This window comes from Rhinichthys klamathensis, unplaced genomic scaffold (genome assembly GCF_029890125.1).
Source record: "Rhinichthys klamathensis goyatoka isolate OS25496 unplaced genomic scaffold, OSU_Roscu_1.1 h1tg000281l_1, whole genome shotgun sequence".
Taxonomy (NCBI): Eukaryota; Metazoa; Chordata; class Actinopteri; order Cypriniformes; family Leuciscidae; genus Rhinichthys; species Rhinichthys klamathensis.
In genome coordinates, this window is record NW_026606800.1 from 7,771,601 (window position 1) to 7,790,515 (window position 18,915).

The following is an 18,915-nucleotide window of genomic DNA, read 5'->3' on the forward strand; positions in this document are numbered from 1 at the left end:
CCGTTTATTGGAAGCCATTTCTCTGATGACAAACCTCTTACAAGTGTGATCTGACTGAACTTAGCTTTAAAGCGCAGTCGGTCATCATTCGCCTGACACCTTGACTCACAGGCAGAGATAGCGATATAATCGGGTATTGCGATGTCAAATGAAGCAGTAAAAACCCATCAGCAGACAGTCATGAGGTCTCCTGCGGAGGAGAGTCTCGCCACGCCAGACGGCATTTCTCAGAAATTGGTAGTGTGGTGACAGACACTAAAACGCAGCAGAGTAGTTCCAATGGACTTTTCATTCTGTCAAAAATAGAGGCAATTGAATTTCAATCATTTTGGAGACAGTTTTTCATATCTGAGCCGGACAGGAGACCACCGCAGATGATTTCTTACTCATTAATTCTTTTGAATGTTCAGTGATGGCTGTATTATGTCTATTCAACTTCATCCAAATCGCCTGCCTTCATGCCAACATGCGATTTATGACAATGTACAATCATGTGATAACTCAAATCCCGGATAAATATCTTTTATTAACAATAAAAAATGGCCAGATGAACACTTTTCATGCAAAGCCAAGAAAACATGAAAATGCAATTAATCCATCTTCAAAATTAACAGAACAGGAAAAATGGCGGATTAATCAAATGTGCTAAGCTGCAAGCATACATTATTTCTCCCTCCCAAATCCACAAGAAAAATGTGGGCTTTCATAGCGGGATAGCTGAGAGCCTCCGCAGTTCTTTTATGTCCAATGTTGTCAGTAGAAACCGAAAATAACGTGACGAAAAAATAATGAGTGTTAACCCAGATAAGTAAATGCACTACTGGAGAGAGAACTCTGTAAAATGGGAGCTAAGGCCAAGGGAGAATGGTGTACCTTTCTAACAAGCACTGATACTTGCATCATGGTCTTCATGACAAAACACATACAGAAAACTCTTTGGCTGGCATGTAGCAGAATAGTGCAGTTTGCTTTGTGCTGACCACATACACCCTCTCTAGTCCTCATGCCCAGTCCAATTATTGACAGGGGGTAAAGATGCCCTTAAAGTGAGTGTCCTGCATGTCAGACGAAATTCTCCAGGGAATATGATGCATCTTGGTTTGAATTCCTCTCTGCTTCAGTAAAGGTTTTTCACCATATACGGCCCCTCCAGTTCATAACCCATTTTTCTGTAGTAATTCCTCGTTCCGACACCTGAAACACCAAAAATGTAGAATTATTGTAGAAAAGAACCTTTTTATTTCAATGTTACATACTCTAATGGAGGCACCATGGAGAATGTTATTTGGAATAAAACATGAACATTTGAAAAAGCAATAAAAAATAACATTGTATTAACATGCTTTTGAATACTATTGAATTGGGTTAAACAATATACACAGTTCAAAAGTTTTTTTTTTTTTTTTTTTAAATAATTAATGCTTTTAGTTTTCAAGGATGAATTAAAGTGATCAAAAGTAACAGTAAAGACTTTTATAATGTTATTTTATTTATTTATTTATTTATCTCGAACAATCAGCAAAACAAAATTTTAAAACCACAAAATACAACACAATCAAAATTTAACAACAAAGAAATAAAAAAAATAATAATAAAAGGATTAGTTCGAGAAGGAGCAGGCGGAAGCAAATAGCTCATTTAATCCTGCCCCTTATTTCACAAAATAATATTAATACAACTTAAATAGATATGCACTTACCGCATATAATCTTTCAGGTCTTACAATAACTTACAACAATATACAACAATACTTTTAAATTACAATTCCATTCCTAAGTATAGGTCTATTAATTTCTGTATTGGTCCAATAATCATTTCCTAAATCTATTTTTGAATTGAATGATATTATGACTCTGTTTGATGTTATTGTTCAGTCCATTCTTTTTATAAATTTATTTTCATAGACTCTTTCAATTGATTTGTTATCAATTACTAATTTAACATATGTATTAATAGTGCGGATTCCAAATATCATGAATTTAGTTTTACTCAAATTTAAGGATAACTTATTTGAATCAAACCAGAATTTTAATTTATTCATTTCATTAGTGACCATTTCCACCATCTGCTGCAAGTCACATCCAAAAATATTTGTATCATCTGCAAAAATAGTAAACTTTAGATCATTTGATAATTTACACATGTCATTTAAGTATAGGATAAACAATTTGGGGCCTAAAATTGACCCCTGTGGAACACCACAGGAGTTACAAAGACTTATATTTCAAATAAATTTTCTATTAATCAAAGAATAAAAAAAAAATAGATCACGGTTCTACAAAAATATTAAGCAGCACAACAGTTTTCAACATTGATAATAATAATACATGTTTCTTGAGCACCAAATCAGCATATTAGAATGATTTCGGAAAGATCATGTGACACTGAAGACTAGAGTAATGAAGCTGAAAATTGTAAAATATATTTAAACAGAAAAGTATTTTTTTATTGTAATATCAATGTATATCTTGATACTAATGAATTTGCTCTGATTGAAGCAAAAAAGAATATCACTATTTTATGTCTAGTGAGAGACATAATTTGTGTTTCAATGATGCCATATAGATTAAAAACATTTATTTTTATTGTAATTTTACTGTTTCTTGCTTTAAATGTGTGTGATCTCAGCCTTTTGAACCCCACTGTATTTCCAATATACTCTACTGTTGATGCTTTACTTTGTCAGACATGCATTAAATTATCAGAGCCAGAATAATGTGAATGCAGATTTTCATTTATTTTCCAATTGCTGTTATCTCCATCCTGCAGCTTATTTGGGGAGGTGCATGTCAAAATGTCTTATTCATTCTTTTCAAGCGAGGGCAAGAGAAGACCCAACAAAATGAAAGCGCCATTTCCGTTAACGCTGAGAATATTTTTGATACCTGAGATAACAGCCAATTTGCCCGAGCCGTGCTCATCCCTGGCTATCCTCTCGGCCTCCTCCATCAACATCATCCCAAAACCCTACAAATGCACGAGGCGAAAGAGAACATATGAGAAAGCAAGTCAGGGAGACTATATACAATACATGAAGAAATATGCCTTAAATAAAAATAAAATAAACAAATCTGGGCAATGTACACATTTATCTTCAGCTCTCACACCAGAGGAAAGGTTTTATATATATATATATATATATACAATATACACAATATATATAATATAATATAATTGTAATATAAAATATAATATAATTGATTTCCATTACACGAGAGTAGATGCAGGCCCGCCGACAGGGGGGGACAAACGGGTCTGTTGTCCCGGGCCCAGGGTAAGGGGGGGGCCCAGAACTGGGCCCTCATTAAATTATGGAATAATTGTTAAAAAATAAATAAAATATGCATATTTGTGGAAAAAAAATCTAATATTTGAGTTACATAAAAGCTTTTTATTTGTTTTCTTCCTAATTGTCCTTGAAATAGTGGTCAAGAACACCCCTATTTGAGAGATTTTTCTCAAACCCGGTACTTGATGCGCGTGCATGCCTGAAGCGCGTGCAGTTGCGTCATCTTCATAAAAGCGCTGAGACATGGCGACCGGCGGTGCTGCTGATGTGGTGGTTGTAAATCCACTTGTTGATAAGAAAGGAGGAAAGAGCCACATATGGAAATATTTAGGATATTAGCTCATAATAGCCGCGGCGCGCTCGTTTTTCATTGTTGCATAGCAACGACAGACGCCACGGGAGAGCAAGCGCTTGTGGAAAGGAGAAAGCGGTGCGAACTGCGATCTCCATGATGACGAGGAAGTTTTAGCAAAGAATTCATTGATTTCTAGCCCTTGCATTAGCTTTACTACTAGATATATTTATGGAGATGAGAAATAAAAAGCCGGCTGAAATGCGTCACTGTCGGCATCGGTGAACAGATAATGGGCCAGATCCGAGTCTATTTTTGCTGCGCTGCTCATGCTTAATTAAAAGTGAAAGCATAGTTTTGATGGACAAAAAAATAAATATGATTTCACACAAAAAGTGCCCAAATGCACAGATTTTGCATGTCTAGTGTGTTTTAACAAGAGCTGCAGTAGGCTATGTTAGAAAAGAAAATGAAGACATTTATAGAAAATGTACCCATTTAAACGTGTTTTTATTATTCAGTTTGGGTAAAAGTATATGGTGTTTTATATATATAAAAAAATGGGGGGGGGGGGGGGGGGGGGGGGCTATCTAAGATCTTGTCCCGGGCTCAGGCAAGACTGTCAGCTGGCCTGAGTAGATGTTAAAACTTCGTGCTGATTTGTACTCGGCTTTCGCCAAGATAAGCACAAACTAAGACGTAGCTTTACAGTAACTTATGCTTCTCCATCCATTTATATATATATACAAGCTCATGAAGAGCTTATAAATTGTGTAAAGGAGTCAAAACAGTGCCAGGAATTCCTCTGTTACACACACAAATGATGAGATCTGCTGCAAGGAGACGTGGTTCCAATGCCTGTACCTAACTGTTACAGGCAACGTAAGCTCATATGACGAGAAAAATCATATGCTAGGAATGCTTGAGCATTATGTCCCTTTTAGGGTCACATATTGTGACATCACGTCCTCTTTTTGGTTTGTTTTGATGTCTTTCGGTCAGTGTTGCATTCATATTTCAGTCATACCGCACTAGAGTTTGTTTGGAAGAGGACTGGTCCGCTTGTTTGGTGCACACCTGGGTTCGGATGGCAGCATTCACACTTATTCAAATGAACTATAATAAACAGAGCAATTGCACCAGAGTTCGCTGTAATCGAACCAAGCCTGCCAAGTGTGAACATACCCTTAACCATCATTAATGTAAATGAAATGATACCGCAACTCCTGAAAAATCCTATTAGTAGGTGCATATAGGAATAAATAGAAGCAGATAATCTAACCAAAATAGATGAATATTGCACACTACTATACTTGCAAATCTTATTTAAATTCAAGGTTTTGGTAATGAGACCTTCACGAGGTAACAGGCATCAGACATCATTAATGTCGAATCATGTCAAAGCAGTTTCTGCCGTGTGTTACTGGCGGAAATAAGGTGTCTTTACCTGGTGCTGGAACTTGCTTGGGTCTCGGCTGCTGACAGGGACCACGCTTCCGTAGACATGCAGCTCCCGAACAATGGACACGCCACCCTTCAACTCGGGCCGGAAGGACTGTGGTGAACAGCGACGAAGACGCAGGAGACCAATTAAAATGTCCTGCTCGGGGTCCTCATAAGACAGGAAGGTCTCCCAGCCCCCATTAGCCACATAGTCTCTGCGGATCAGCTCGACCTGATATGGTCGAACTTTGTGATGAATCTCTTGAATGCCCACTTCTCTGGTTCGGACGTCTCTACACTGCAGGAGTCAACAACATGCTTTGCAATTAATGGCCTTGAATTCATACGGCAAACAAATTAAATGATTAAAGATGTTAGGTTACCTCAGTGCCCATGTCTTTCATTCTGGCCAATGCCAGCTCTCTCAGATTTCCATGTTCCACCCCAGAACTCACCAATGGCATGGGGATATCCCTGAAAAAGGGCACAGATTATTAGCTTCTTCAAAGCCGTTTAAAAACTAAATAATGGTCACACTACAGTGAATTTGGGCAGCAGGAAATGCTTCTGTTTTGAATAAATAATAAATTAGGGATGCATGACACATCAGTACCATGTAGATTTTAATATCGGCTAATAATCAGATGGAAAATTCACATTTGTGCATTTACTCTCCTACATTTCTAATGAAATACAAGATCTAGAGTGACCGCCCTTTAACAAAGGTCAATTCTAACTTTGAAAGGTAGTATCTAGAAAACTAACGTTAAGTCCTTGTTACCTCTGTACACGATACACACGAGTCCATGGTGGGACCAAGGCTAGTATTCGTGCTACCAGATCCACCAACGCACTGGGAGAGTAGCTCTTATAGCGGCCCGTTTTCCACAGCTCATACAGTCCAGTGCCTCGAATCACCAGCGTAGGGTAAAGTTTGAGCCCATCTGGTCTAAACGCAGGGTTCTCAAAAAACTCCTGAGGGACAGAGACAAGAGATGTTTTTGTGCTAACATGAGACTAGGACCAGTAATGAGTGCACTAAAGAGAAATAAATGCCATGCATAAAAACATTTTGAATTCTAAGTAAATATTGTGTAAAATATGTTTTTAATTTAAGCAGTTTTGTACAATATACTGTATAATGTAACTTCTTATAATGCAAGTTTTATAGCTTATTTGCCATCATTAACTAAATTATTTATAATATATAGGCATAATATCAGTCACCCTGCACTATAATTAGTGGCATCTGCCGGCTCTAACCCACTCATGATAAAGACTTCACAAACTTCACAACTCACTATAGCACACAATAATAAAGATATCTTTTACCAGTTATCAAACATTTAATCTTTTTCCAAACGGTTGCCACTGAAGATCTCTTCATAGCATTTAGAAACCTTTTTCAGCTTGCATGCTGGTAGGCTTTGTGCTCTTGCTACATACTTGTGATGCAAAGTCTACCGATTCATTTCACCTAAAGTTCATAAACGTAATTGGAAAATAACATCATTCAAGAGTTCAAGAATTGGTAAAGGGCTAAATAAAGACTCATGACTTCCGTCACTGATCCTGCTTACGTCTGCTACTTAACACGTAATAGTGCTGGGATTTTGTTTTGTCCCAGTCACTTTGAAAACCTCAGGGTTCACGCAGCACACTCAAAAACGAAACCATTACAATCAAAGAGACAATGCCAATGGTCATTTAATTGGAACTGTCCGACTTCCTGACATACTAGCGAATCATCAGACTTGACACTGGTGCATTTAAACAAAGGCTGCATGGGTCTGAACTAAACAGCAACTCTAAATAGTGCAAACAATCAAAATAGTTGCCTTTCAAAGGCAAACTGAAATGATGGATTACTCGAGTCACGACTATCCTTGCGGTTTGAGCTTCTCCTTACTCTAAGAGTCAAATGAAATGAGTCTTTGTGTGATATATTTACGCTGAGTGTTATTTTTTTTTTATGTAGGGAGGGGAGCCTGCACACAGTCAGATAAGTGAGAAGTGAGAGTTGGACGAGCCAGTAATGGGATTCCATTATCACCAAGCCACGCTCCTTTCCACCGCACACTCATCCTGAGATAGCGCCGACAGGTCCCCGTATTGAAAGGTGGGGAGAGGCGTGACGGAGAGCGAGCGAGCGAGCAAGAAAATACGGAAGTGGGAGGGGAAGAGGAAAGCACAAGCATCAGAGAAAGCAGGTTAGGTGAGATAAACCAGCCGAGTGGTGCCGGTGGGTGACACAGGTGAGGTTGTGTGGGCACACGGTGGCGGAGGAGGGGAGCTGATAGCGGTGGGGTCAGAGACCACCTTCCAGAGCCATTAATCTCTCTCTCTCGCTATACACTCAAATTTATGCATGAAACGGATCCCAATAAAACGCAGAAGGAATTAGGAGGCAGATCGGCAAGCAATGAGCCAATTATAGTCAAAAATGTGCAGTTGTGCTTCATATGGGTGCTCGTACAATGTACAAACGTTTCATTTTCCTTATTACAAAGCAACAACATGGTCAGAAATATGAAGTGGAAAACCAAATGACAAGAACTTATTGCTAACGAACACACTGAACGGTTTGCAGGGATATGGTCAGGCCGACCCAAATCTACCGAGAAGAAGGGGTCTTTTGTGCTTAAAGGTGCTCTAAGCGATGTCACACGTTTTTTAGGCCAAAACATTTTTTGTCACATACAGCAAACATCTCCTCACTATCCGCTGGCTGCCTGTCCCCTGAACACACTGTAAAGAAACGCGATCTCTGTAGACAGTCCAGGCTCCACAAACAACAACAAAAACAAACTCCGGCTAACCGCTCCCCGAAACATAACAAACTGTTCCAGCCAATGACCGACAAGAAGGGTTTGGGGGGTTAGTGTGCGGATGAGGAGGAGGGAGGGTCTAGCTAGCCTCTGTTTTGTTTGACAATAGTTCGAACGTCAACAAGAAGTGACGTCACCCAGGATCGCTTAGAGAACCTTTAACTGCAGAGGGTACAAAAATACAAATTTTACTAATAATAATATCATAATTTGATAAAATAATTGAATAAACATTGCTAAATATAATCTTTAGCCAATCTCAGAATGAATATTCATTTTTATACAGTTTTCATAATGTGATGCTTAAATGAACTTTTAAATGATTTAGCATTTTAAATAAATTGTATCTTTAATTTATTTATCTAAAATGGTAATAAACTTTAATATTGCCAATTTATCGGTTAACAGCCATAACATGAAAATAATTCATCATCTTATCTGTATCACTACCAGATAAATAAATGTCATGGAACGGCAAAGATGCACAAACGATTGTTCAGTAAAATCCCAAACCCTTTATTGGCGACTTTCCTGAGCTTGTGAGCTGTGACAAAAAGAAGCAGACACTTATTACACTATTAAGAGCTCTTGTAAAAAAACCTCTTTTATATGGTTCTCTGTTTTTTGGTACAAGAAACTTTGACTAACATTAAGAGGACACAAAAAAAATCCCACAAAAAAATAGGATATTTTAAAATAAAGTAGATTGTTTTTCACTTTTAGGCTCTAATTGCAATACTACAATTACAAATTGTACAAATAGAGTACAAAAGGTGTTGCTGTCCAAATATTTTGGAGCTATCATTTGATTGCAGCAGTGTGGAGGCGAGTAAGAGCCTCCCAAGGGGAAATGAGGTAGGTGTAATGTGGGCTTGGCTTGGTACAACAATGTAAAAGACTTTTAGCTTAAGAGACGCACGCATGCCTTCATAGACTCTAGAGACTGGATTATTTGCAATAAAAAGTTAATGGTTCTCTTCAACAGTTAAGTGGCATTTATGTAACTGTTAATGCAAAATATTATTTATATAATTGCACTCAGTTAATCATGATGTTTCTTATGCAACATTAATGTCACTCGCTTCATTCTAGGCTCTTATGTTCTCCTAATGGGAAATAATCACCTGCTTTAAAATCGCTAAACTCCAGAGATCGTGCACTGACAGTGTTCGCTTAAGACATCAAAGAAACCTGTTGGCACCTGGATTGCTCCCGGTTGGTGTTTAATACAGTCTTTCAGAGAGACGCACTTTGAATGGGTTCCAGAGCGCAGTCACTGATTGGATCTCCATGCCTCGGTAATGAAACCCACCATAATGAATGCTCTATTCACTTCATATAATGAAGCCCCTGATAATGTGAACCAATGCGTCACAGCTGGACACTGACAGAGGCCATAAAAGAGCAGCCTGCCATGGCACGTCACTCCCCACTTCATTTACATTCACCCATCATTCCCGCTATGTGACAATTAGCTACTGCACCCAATAATAGTGACATTTTCTTTGGGATAGTCGTGTTATGGTGTTCCTGTACTGTACGTCTCGTGTATAACCTCTGTTTGCCTATTCGCATTGTAACCTAGGGCTGTGTGATATGAAAAACAATTTCATTTCACTATTTATTATTACTTCAAACTTTTCTAAAGGAGCAACATTTCTCCTAATACCTCTGGGCAGTCTGCTTGATGATGAATATGACTCAGTAGTTCCTTCTACTTTGAGTGTCAAAATTAATAGAGCACCTGAAAGTGATATGGAAATTTTGGATACCCCAACAGCTATTTCACAGAAACGTTGATTAATTGGGCTCTTTTAGTTGATGAAAATGACATTTTGTAAACCATCTGCGCAACCTGTGAGGTATGCAGAGATAAACCTGTGCGCGAGGATTGAGGAATCAGTTGTCTGTCTCTCGGCTCCTCAGTTCATTTACATTAAAAGAGCTTACAGAATAAACAGTAATAAGTATGAGGACCTTAAATTACAAACCTTCCCATAATCCATTTGAAGTGCATGTTTGAGCCTTATTTGAAGAAATCCTTTCAAACATGATTATTAAAGTAAGAATTTTGAAAGTATCTTAAAATTATTATTATTTTCATAATTTCCTCACCCTCAAGTTGTAACAAACCTGCATGACTTTCTTTATTCAAGGGGATAACAATTATTCTTGTTATACAAAGGAAACATTTAGCCGAATGTCAAAAAGTCACACAAAAAATCACCATAAATGTATCAGATGTAGTCCATACTACTTGTGAACTATATTACACGTCTTATGAAAGCATACAATAAATTTGTGAGGAACAGACTAAAATTTAAGTTGTTATTCAATGACAATCTCACCCGTTGATATTCAAAGTGACATTTGACATCATCAAACCTGTCGTGACATGTCTTGTTGCGCATATATAAATATACACTACAGTTCAAAAGTTTGGTATTGGAAACTTTTTTTTATGTTTTTGAAAGAAGTCTTTTATGCTCACCAAGGCAGCATTTATTTAATCGAAAATACAGTAAAAACTATATTAATGTGAGATATTATTACAATTTAAAACAACAGTTTTCTTTTATATTTTAAAATGTTATTTATTTCTCTGATGGCAAAGCTGAATTTTCAGCAACCATTACTCCAGAAATTATTCTAATATGCTGATTTGAAACATTTAATATTACTATTATTAAGTCATACAGGCTTGGAACATGAGTAAATGATGTAGGTGAACTATCTCTATAAGATTTGTCTTCTACTGAGTATTTTCACACCAAACATTTTGACCAGTAAAAAAGTAATATACCCAAAATTGCATTCAATGATTCCTTACTTTAGCTCACTCTTAATCATTTTGCTGTTCTTAGATTATGTTTGGTGCCAGAGTTTAGAGATGAATGCTGCAGAATTAAAATGATCTAGGAAGTACTCACTATAAACTGCTCCACGTCTCTTTCCATGCCGACATTGGGTAAGTCTGGCATCATGTGGGCTACAACTTTAAAACCAGCATCCTTAGCAAGTTGAAAAGATTCACACACAGCCCGAACTGTATGTCCCCTAGAAAAAAGAACATAGAGTCAATATAAAAAGATACAAGCAGTTACAAATGGAATATCATCCTAAGCTTTGTAGGAATGAATTTTGTATGTTCATACAACTGGGTAAAAAAAAAAAAAAAGAAGATTTTCCAATTAATCATGATTTTCATTTGAACAATCTGATATAGATCTAGAAAGATCTCATTTGAGGCTTATGGTTTAAGATCTGTCCTGCTAAAAAGCTAACTGGTAAACTCCCACTGTGTCCTTTAGCAAAGTGCTTACAACAACACCAATGGGTGTAAGTATAGTGTAATTAGCATAGTTGATAAGTCTCTTAATGCCTTGAAGTGATTCCTAAATGACACGTAATCAAGCGAGTAAACTGCAATAACCAACATGAGTCAGAAACTGTAGGAACGAAATTATTCACTGGAAGTCTTAACACCGATGTTAGGCTAATTAACATCCCAGGATCAAGTTTATACAAATACCAAACACTCATTTTCTACTCTACAGATCCTTCCTTTAAAGTCCTTCATAATAAAAGCAACCAACTCTGACCTGTTGGTATCACGAGCCACATCCTCATAAACACTCTGTACGCCGATCTCTAGTCTGGTACAACCGTAGGCCAGCATGTCACTCAAGTGTCTCTTCAGGCAGTAGTCCGGTCTGGTCTCAATCGTGATGCCGACACATTTGGTGTTACTGCGTTCAGAGTACCTGAGAAAAAATAAATATCAACTCAAAAATGTGGATACTATATTATATATGTGTGTATGTATAATATGTATGTTTTTTTTTTTAAAGAAATAAATAGGAACGATTAACGATGCCAATTTAAATTGATCAAAAGTCACAGTAAAGACATTAAAAAAAGTTACAAAATATTATATTTGAAAACAAATGCTAAATCCTAAGAAAAATGTTTTACCCAGCACAACTGTTTTCAACACCGATAATAATAAGAAATGTTTCTTGAGCACCAAATCAGCATATCATAATGATTTCTGAAGGATTGTGACACTGAGGACTGCAGTAATGATGCTGAAAATTCAGCTTTGCATCACAGGAATAAATTACATTTGAAAATATATTCAGATGAAAAACAGTATTTCAAACTATAAGAACCTTTGTGTTTTTACTGTATTTTGATCAAATACAACATAAAAAACCCAAAATAAAACTTTTAAAAACATAAAAAATTTTACTGATCCCAAACTTCTGAATGGTGTGTGTGTATAATAATAATAATTTATTGGTAACAGTTTACAATAAGGTATATTTATTAAACATTAGTTAATGTATTAACTAACATGAACTAACCATGAGCAATACATTTGTTACTGTTCTTGTTAATCTTTGTTAACATTAGTTAATACAAATCCAACTGTTCATTGTTTGTTGAACCTTATTGTAAAGTGTTACCAATTTATTATAATTATATTAATATTTATATATTCTAGTATTCTAGCTATATTTATATATACTGTTTTGTAGCAGAGTGTGTGTGTGTGTGCGCGTGTATGTGTGTGTATACATATATATATATATATATATATAAATAAATTACTACGTGTGTAATGTATGATAGAACCCTTCAACAAACAAAAACCTATTTTTATTTTTAAAATGGCTTTTTTTTTTTTTTTTACTTTCTGTGAAAGTCTAACTGAACGCAGGATAAAATGGAAAGAAATAATATTCCTATAATAGTTTCTGATGATAATATGAAAACTATTTAACGACTGAATTGGCTTCAATTGGCTTGCATCAATTTAATAATAATTCAGAAATGTGTGGTTTTTGGCTTCCTGTCATGCCTGACATAGTTCTAAAGTTTTAATGGACATTTAATAGCCCAAAAACTCTTTCTGTCCATTTAGCTCCTGTTTCTTGCTCCAGATTTTAGACAATGTAGTTATGAAACCAACACAGTGTTTCACATTTGTACTTATTCTTTTTATTTCTCTCTCCCTTACACACTCACTCACTCTCTCTCTTTCTCTCTCTCTCTCTCACACACACACACACACACACACACACACGCACCTAAGATAAGCAATGTGCCTGAAATCGAACTGTTGTCTCCCCCATCTCTGGCTGATTAGCCGCCGGAACAATTATGGCAATCGTGTCATCTTAACAAACCCGCTGATAAGCTGTGGTGTGCCGACAATTCTGTGGACCTCTGCCTACGTGCACACACACACATACACACTCTCTCCTATCAAGAAAATAAATAACAAAAACGCAGTAATAAACTAACAGCGCCCTGCAGTGGCAGTCTATCCACATCTTGCAATCATCTCCTATGCCTTTTATTCTAACTTCAAAACGTTTGCCTTCCTTATGGAGCTGATGTCACCGGGGTGGTCAACAGCGTCTGAGTCACCACTTTGCCAAAACTGATGCAAATAGGTTTTATGAAAAATCTTGACAAATATATTAAAAAAACTATAAAATATTTTTTCAGTTTCGTTTGGTGTTGTTAGTGGTAGCACAGAAATCACATACATCACTTATTTAAATGGTCTTAGACTAATGGTCAAAGTGAAAAGAAGGCTTTTATTTGCTTGGTTAACCAAGTTAATGACGGCTAAACTGTTAAATAACATATCAGGAGATGTGACTAATAACATACTTTATCTTGTCTTCATCATTTAAACAGAGCCCAAATTCCACATTCTGTCTTATTGTTCTGTGACTAGTCAGAAAGCAGAGCCAATGCAGCTGCTCTGACAGTGGAAGACCAGTCCAAAAGCACCATCTCTTCCTCCCAACACTGCCACCCTACCAAATTTGCTCACCAGGGGGTTTTGGCGCAGTGCTTTAACTGATCCAAGAGCTGCATTTGTTCATTTTGCTAATATAGACTTAAATTATCCAACAGCAAAAAGCACTGATCCCAGGTCAGAGCTTTTTAACTAGTGATTTTCCACAGACACGCATAATAAGACAACAGCTGCTCCAATCCCTCTACTTTTATCTAACTTCTGCACTTATCGACTGATTGGACCATTTGTGTAATGGGTTAAAGACAAGAACATTTATGTATAATTACTTCTGAAGAAAATGTGAGTAGGCATTCATGATATATCATAATATAATATTTATTATGTTATTACATAATATATATATATTATGATATAATGCTACTATTTGCACTAGTAGATGCTAAACTGCATTTTGTTGCTGAGTACCTGCATTGTGCAATCAAGTTTTATCTATCTACATCTATCTATTGGTTAATATATTGTATATACAGTATATATATAAATATATATATATATATATATATATATATATATATATATATATATATATATATATACTGTATATCAGCTAGGGGGGTGTAATAGGTCTCGGTTAAAAAAAATAAATTAAAAAAATTGAACCGAATCGACCTTGATTTCAAGCAACATTTGATGACAAATAAGAGAAATTATTAATTCTTACGTTCTAATTCTTACAAACACAAGTACATTACGACAAAAAGATTGTTGTCTTTCCTAAGGCATAGCACCCACTGGTGATGGACTGTTTCTGGCCCTCTCCTGGCCCTGTAAATTTGTGTTGGGACTATCATAATTAAGAGTGGCCTGATTCTATCACTCAGACAAGTTTATCATGGGGCGCAGGTACCTGACAGCTTCAGTGACGTTGTTGGACGTGTGTCCTGACAGCGCGTCGTGGAGGTTACGGATGAAATAGTCCCTGTATTCCTCCGGCAGAGCCATGAATGTGCCTCCCATCACAATGAACTCCACTTTATCCACGCTGTGACCCAGCTGCTTGAGCTAGATGTGCAAACACAGCAGCGTAATGTCATTAACACCATCTAAATGAGTAGAAAAGCTGAGAGGATCATCAACCCTCCAGATCTAAACCGTAAAATCAAAACCATTAAGTAGTATGTAATGATCACTTATGATTTTAACTGCACAATGCTCAGAAAGCAGCTGATAAACATGAGCTATGAAGATGACTCACCTGTTCTACTCGATGCCTAGTCTGGAGGTAGGGATCATATCGTGCACGGATGGCTCTCATTGACGTGGGCTAGGTAAGAGGGAGAATAGACAGTCAAAATGAAGCATACTGCATGACACTAGTGCGAAACTCATAAAAATATGCGTGATAGCATTGCTTTGGGAGACAGATGGATAATTACCTCGTATCCTGTGTAAGACTGTGTGGAATATTCAAAATCTGAGTCCGGACCCCCTGGGCAGTAGCTGTTTGAGCAAATGAAAACAAAAACACACTACATCAAATTCAATCAAAACTGAGACCAGTTTTATCATTATATCCTGCTAATTAAAGTTTCCCCACCAACTGACACACAATGCTAATAGCTTGAACCAGATGCAAGTCCACATGGAATCTGCATTGTAAAAGGTTCAAGGCAGCTGAATGAATAGCTTGTGTAGAATTGCTTATTTGTATAAACGCATGAGCTGAATGAATAAATGTACACTACTGTTCGAGGTCGGTAAGATTTTTGTTTTTGAAAGAAGTCTCTTATGTGGTCAAAAACACAGTAAAAGCAGTAATATTGTGAAGTATTATTAGAATTTAAAATAACTGTTTTCTATTTTAATACATTTTAAAATGTACATTATTCCTGTGATGCCAAAGCTGAACAGCAGTCATTCCTCCAGTCTTCAGTGTCACATGATCATTCAGAAACCATTATGATATGCTGATTTGGTGCTTAAAGCTGCAGTCTGTAGCTTTTTTTTGAGAAAATACACAACCAGCCAGTGATCAAAACTATCTGCTTGCCTTAGCTCGATTTAAAGCGGTAAGCTTGTAATAATGTTTTTAATTCCAGTGGTACTGGTGGATTTCCGCGGGAGATTCGAGCATGTCTTTGAGTCATTACGTCACATCTGTACACATAAAGAAGGAGTCTCGGCTAGTAGGCTATATTGCGTGTGAGGATGTTGGAGGTGGAGATTTATAGCCTTTTCTCACAGCACTTGATATAATTAACTTATCAATTTGATGGCGGATCCAGAAAGGTTCAAACGACAAATCACCAGTGACAACAGATTCACCCATTGTAAAATGCAAAAGACTTCGTTCGGACTTCGGAGTGGCTACAGAAGAAGAGACTGCAACCGGACCCATGCGAAAACAAGGATACATATCGGAAGGACATTACATGTAGTCACGCAATACTGACGTTGTTAACATTAACAATTTGGAACAAAGTATAATTTGCACGGTTTTGTGTGATAAGATAAGCGATTCAGAGGGATTTACTGCAATGTCAGAACCAGAACAAAAGTGGGTGTTTCTTACTTGTTCAGATGACATTTTCCAGTGAAAATTATTATGTTGGTCATACTTCCAAAAAGAATAATCTGTGATTGCGAATGACAGTATCCACACCGGCACAGTGACTGACAGCCACACACTCTCCTCAAACATTGTGTTCATCCGCGCTGTGCCGTGTCGAGGGTGTCGAAGTACAACTCACGTAAAGTTGATAATTCCGCGAATGACTGCAAAATGCAGATTTCTAACAGAGATGGCGACAAAGAGGAAAAAACGCCGGACTGCAGCTTTAAGAAACATTTCTCATTATAATCAGTTGAAAACAGCACAAAAATATTTTAATATTTTTGTAGAAAACGTGATAATTTTTTTTTCAGGATTCTTTGATGAATAAAAAATTCACTAGAACATAATTTACTTAAAATAAAAATATTTTATAACATTATAAATGTCTTTTGATCCATCTTAATGCATCCACTTTCTGAATTAAAGTATTCATTTCTTTCTTTCAAAAAAAAAAATCTTACTGACCCCAGACACACACTTTATTTTGGACATACTCACACACAGATGTTGCCAGTGAAGCTGATGTGTGGACAGCGATGAGGCTTGCACATCACAGCAACAACTGCAATCTACAAATTAATATTAAATCAAAGTCTGAGCACTGGTTTCAAATTTCATGTCTACATTATGATATCTTTACACCATCACCAATACACAACAAATAATGGCCAACAAACCATCCTTACCCCACTGGCAGTGCGGATAGGTTTGGCTTTCAGTTTGGGCACCAAGGCTCTTCGATAATGAGGCGGCACTGCAGCAATAATGTCCACAAGCCGTGGCTGTGCACAGAGACCGTATTTGGCAGATGTCTTCGTCTTGACTCTATAAAGACACAATTTTAGCTGTCAATCTAACTTGGTTTATAGTTATCCAGTGAGAAAACATTTCCACTTTTGTTTTAGAAACGTATTGCCATGAAAAGGAAGTTGTGATAGTCCTTTCTTCCCTATTGTGAATGTGACGTATATCTGGGTGACGCGGTTTCTCGAACAAGAAAAAATGTAGGACAGGACTTGATTTTGTCTATCTGGAATAGATTGGATCGTTGTGGTTTGCTATTGCTGTGATGTCATGTGAGTGACATGTTGTCCTGCCCTCGGAACAGTAAACATATCATCAGAGAAGAGTAGTAGTTGCAAAAGGGAGGTGAAGTTATTTTGATTAAAGAGTATGAGGGCAAATGAATTTAAAAAAAAAAAAGAATGATGTGCACAGATAAATCAATCATTATAAAATACTGTAATATTCCATAAAAAATGAGAATGGTTAATATTGTTTCATGATGACTTTAATATTATCATTAAAATAAATTATTCTTTAAAATGCACTGACTTGTTAAGGTTAATATCTTTTCCCTGTTCGTGGGCCTCAACCAGCTGCTTGATGACATCTGCAATTGTCATCATCATCAGTTCTGCACGGCTCAAGTCACCTGATGTGAACACAGAAAGCACTGAGTTAAACAGACAGGTCATGTTAGAGAAACACAAATCTCTATCTGAACTATTGTCTCAGTAGAATGAATCCAGACACCTGACACTACTGTTAAGGACTAGTTAAAGGATAGAACTAGTTACTTAGGATGGACTGACAGCATTGATATTTACAACAATTTTTGTTTATAAACCTTACACCTAACCCAACATGTTTCCACATTCCACATTCCAACATTTTTCTATTTGGAGTAATTTGACACATTGACGCATCCTTAACCAAAAAGATAAATAGATTTTGAATCTCAAAATGTGCATTGATTCACATAACTTTGCCAACTTTTTAGCACATTGTCATTTTAATAGTGACGAACAATTACTAAACTGCTTATGTAAATTAAAACTGAAATATATAATTCTCATAAACATACAATACCCAAGTCATAGTAGATGATGAAAGATTAGACATTTCAACATGCTCTTAGCAGCTAAGTTGACAGAATACGTCCTGCTTAAAACTAGCAGTAAATACTTACTCTTCTTTTTCGGCTTTCCCATCTCGGAAACAATCTACAAATATTTCAGAACCCGTATACGATAAACACTTAACCTTGCAGTTAGTTAGAACATAAACCCACTGATAAAAACGTCAACATCAGTGAACATGCTCAATAGTCTCTGACATGCTACACTATTCCGTAAAGCGAATGCGTGTGTCGTAAAGCAACACATGTAAGTACAGTTGTCGTAAAATTGCTACAGTGCAGTACAGCTTCTGAACGAAGAACACACTGGAGGACCTCTAGTGTTCACTTCAGTTCATATGATATGTGTAGTTGTATGTTTTGTTTTATAAGGCTATTGTGTGATATAAATATTGTAATATAATGTAATATACATTATATTTTTTGTTAAAATTATCTTGTCAGAAAAATACAGTTTAGCGATTGTTTTGAACATCATACGTGTCATTGTAATAGAGTAATCCCATCCCAGTAGCCTGTAGTATAAATGTTTCAGAATTTCCTCTGGCCATCAACTATTATTTATGTCCTACGTGAAATCTGAAACTTGTACTGCAATTATAATAATTCGCTATGCAGTCTTTTGAAGCTATATTTACCTCATTCATATCTGACCACAGTAGTAACTTGCTATATTTAGGATTATCTAGCTAGGGATTTGTTTCTGCAGCTGTGCAAAATTATGCATTGCACATTCTTTCTTTCTATCT

The 18,915-nt window shown here is 36.6% G+C and overlaps 1 protein-coding gene across 2 annotated transcripts in view; it reads right to left on the bottom strand.

Annotated features, from left to right (window-relative positions):
* The window catches only part of elp3 (elongator acetyltransferase complex subunit 3), a 67,271-nt gene extending 48,922 nt beyond the window's left edge, over positions 1–18,349 (bottom strand). Inside the window, exons 1-14 of one of the 2 annotated variants that reach the window (XM_056269472.1) lie at positions 18,218–18,349; positions 17,581–17,680; positions 16,932–17,070; positions 16,744–16,814; positions 15,068–15,131; positions 14,887–14,955; positions 14,535–14,693; positions 11,455–11,612; positions 10,783–10,909; positions 5,806–5,999; positions 5,408–5,498; positions 5,029–5,322; positions 2,886–2,967; positions 1,109–1,194 (exon numbers count right to left, since the gene is read on the bottom strand). In XM_056269472.1, coding sequence (XP_056125447.1) covers positions 1,118–1,194; positions 2,886–2,967; positions 5,029–5,322; positions 5,408–5,498; positions 5,806–5,999; positions 10,783–10,909; positions 11,455–11,612; positions 14,535–14,693; positions 14,887–14,955; positions 15,068–15,131; positions 16,744–16,814; positions 16,932–17,070; positions 17,581–17,680; positions 18,218–18,239 — 1,647 coding nt within the window. In that variant the 5' untranslated portion in view covers positions 18,240–18,349 and the 3' untranslated portion in view covers positions 1,109–1,117. Of the gene's footprint in view, positions 1–824; positions 1,195–2,885; positions 2,968–5,028; positions 5,323–5,407; positions 5,499–5,805; positions 6,000–10,782; positions 10,910–11,454; positions 11,613–14,534; positions 14,694–14,886; positions 14,956–15,067; positions 15,132–16,743; positions 16,815–16,931; positions 17,071–17,580; positions 17,681–18,217 lie in introns of those variants that run through there. The other variant, XM_056269471.1, reaches the window with a different exon arrangement.
* Positions 18,350–18,915: the final 566 nt, after the last annotated feature.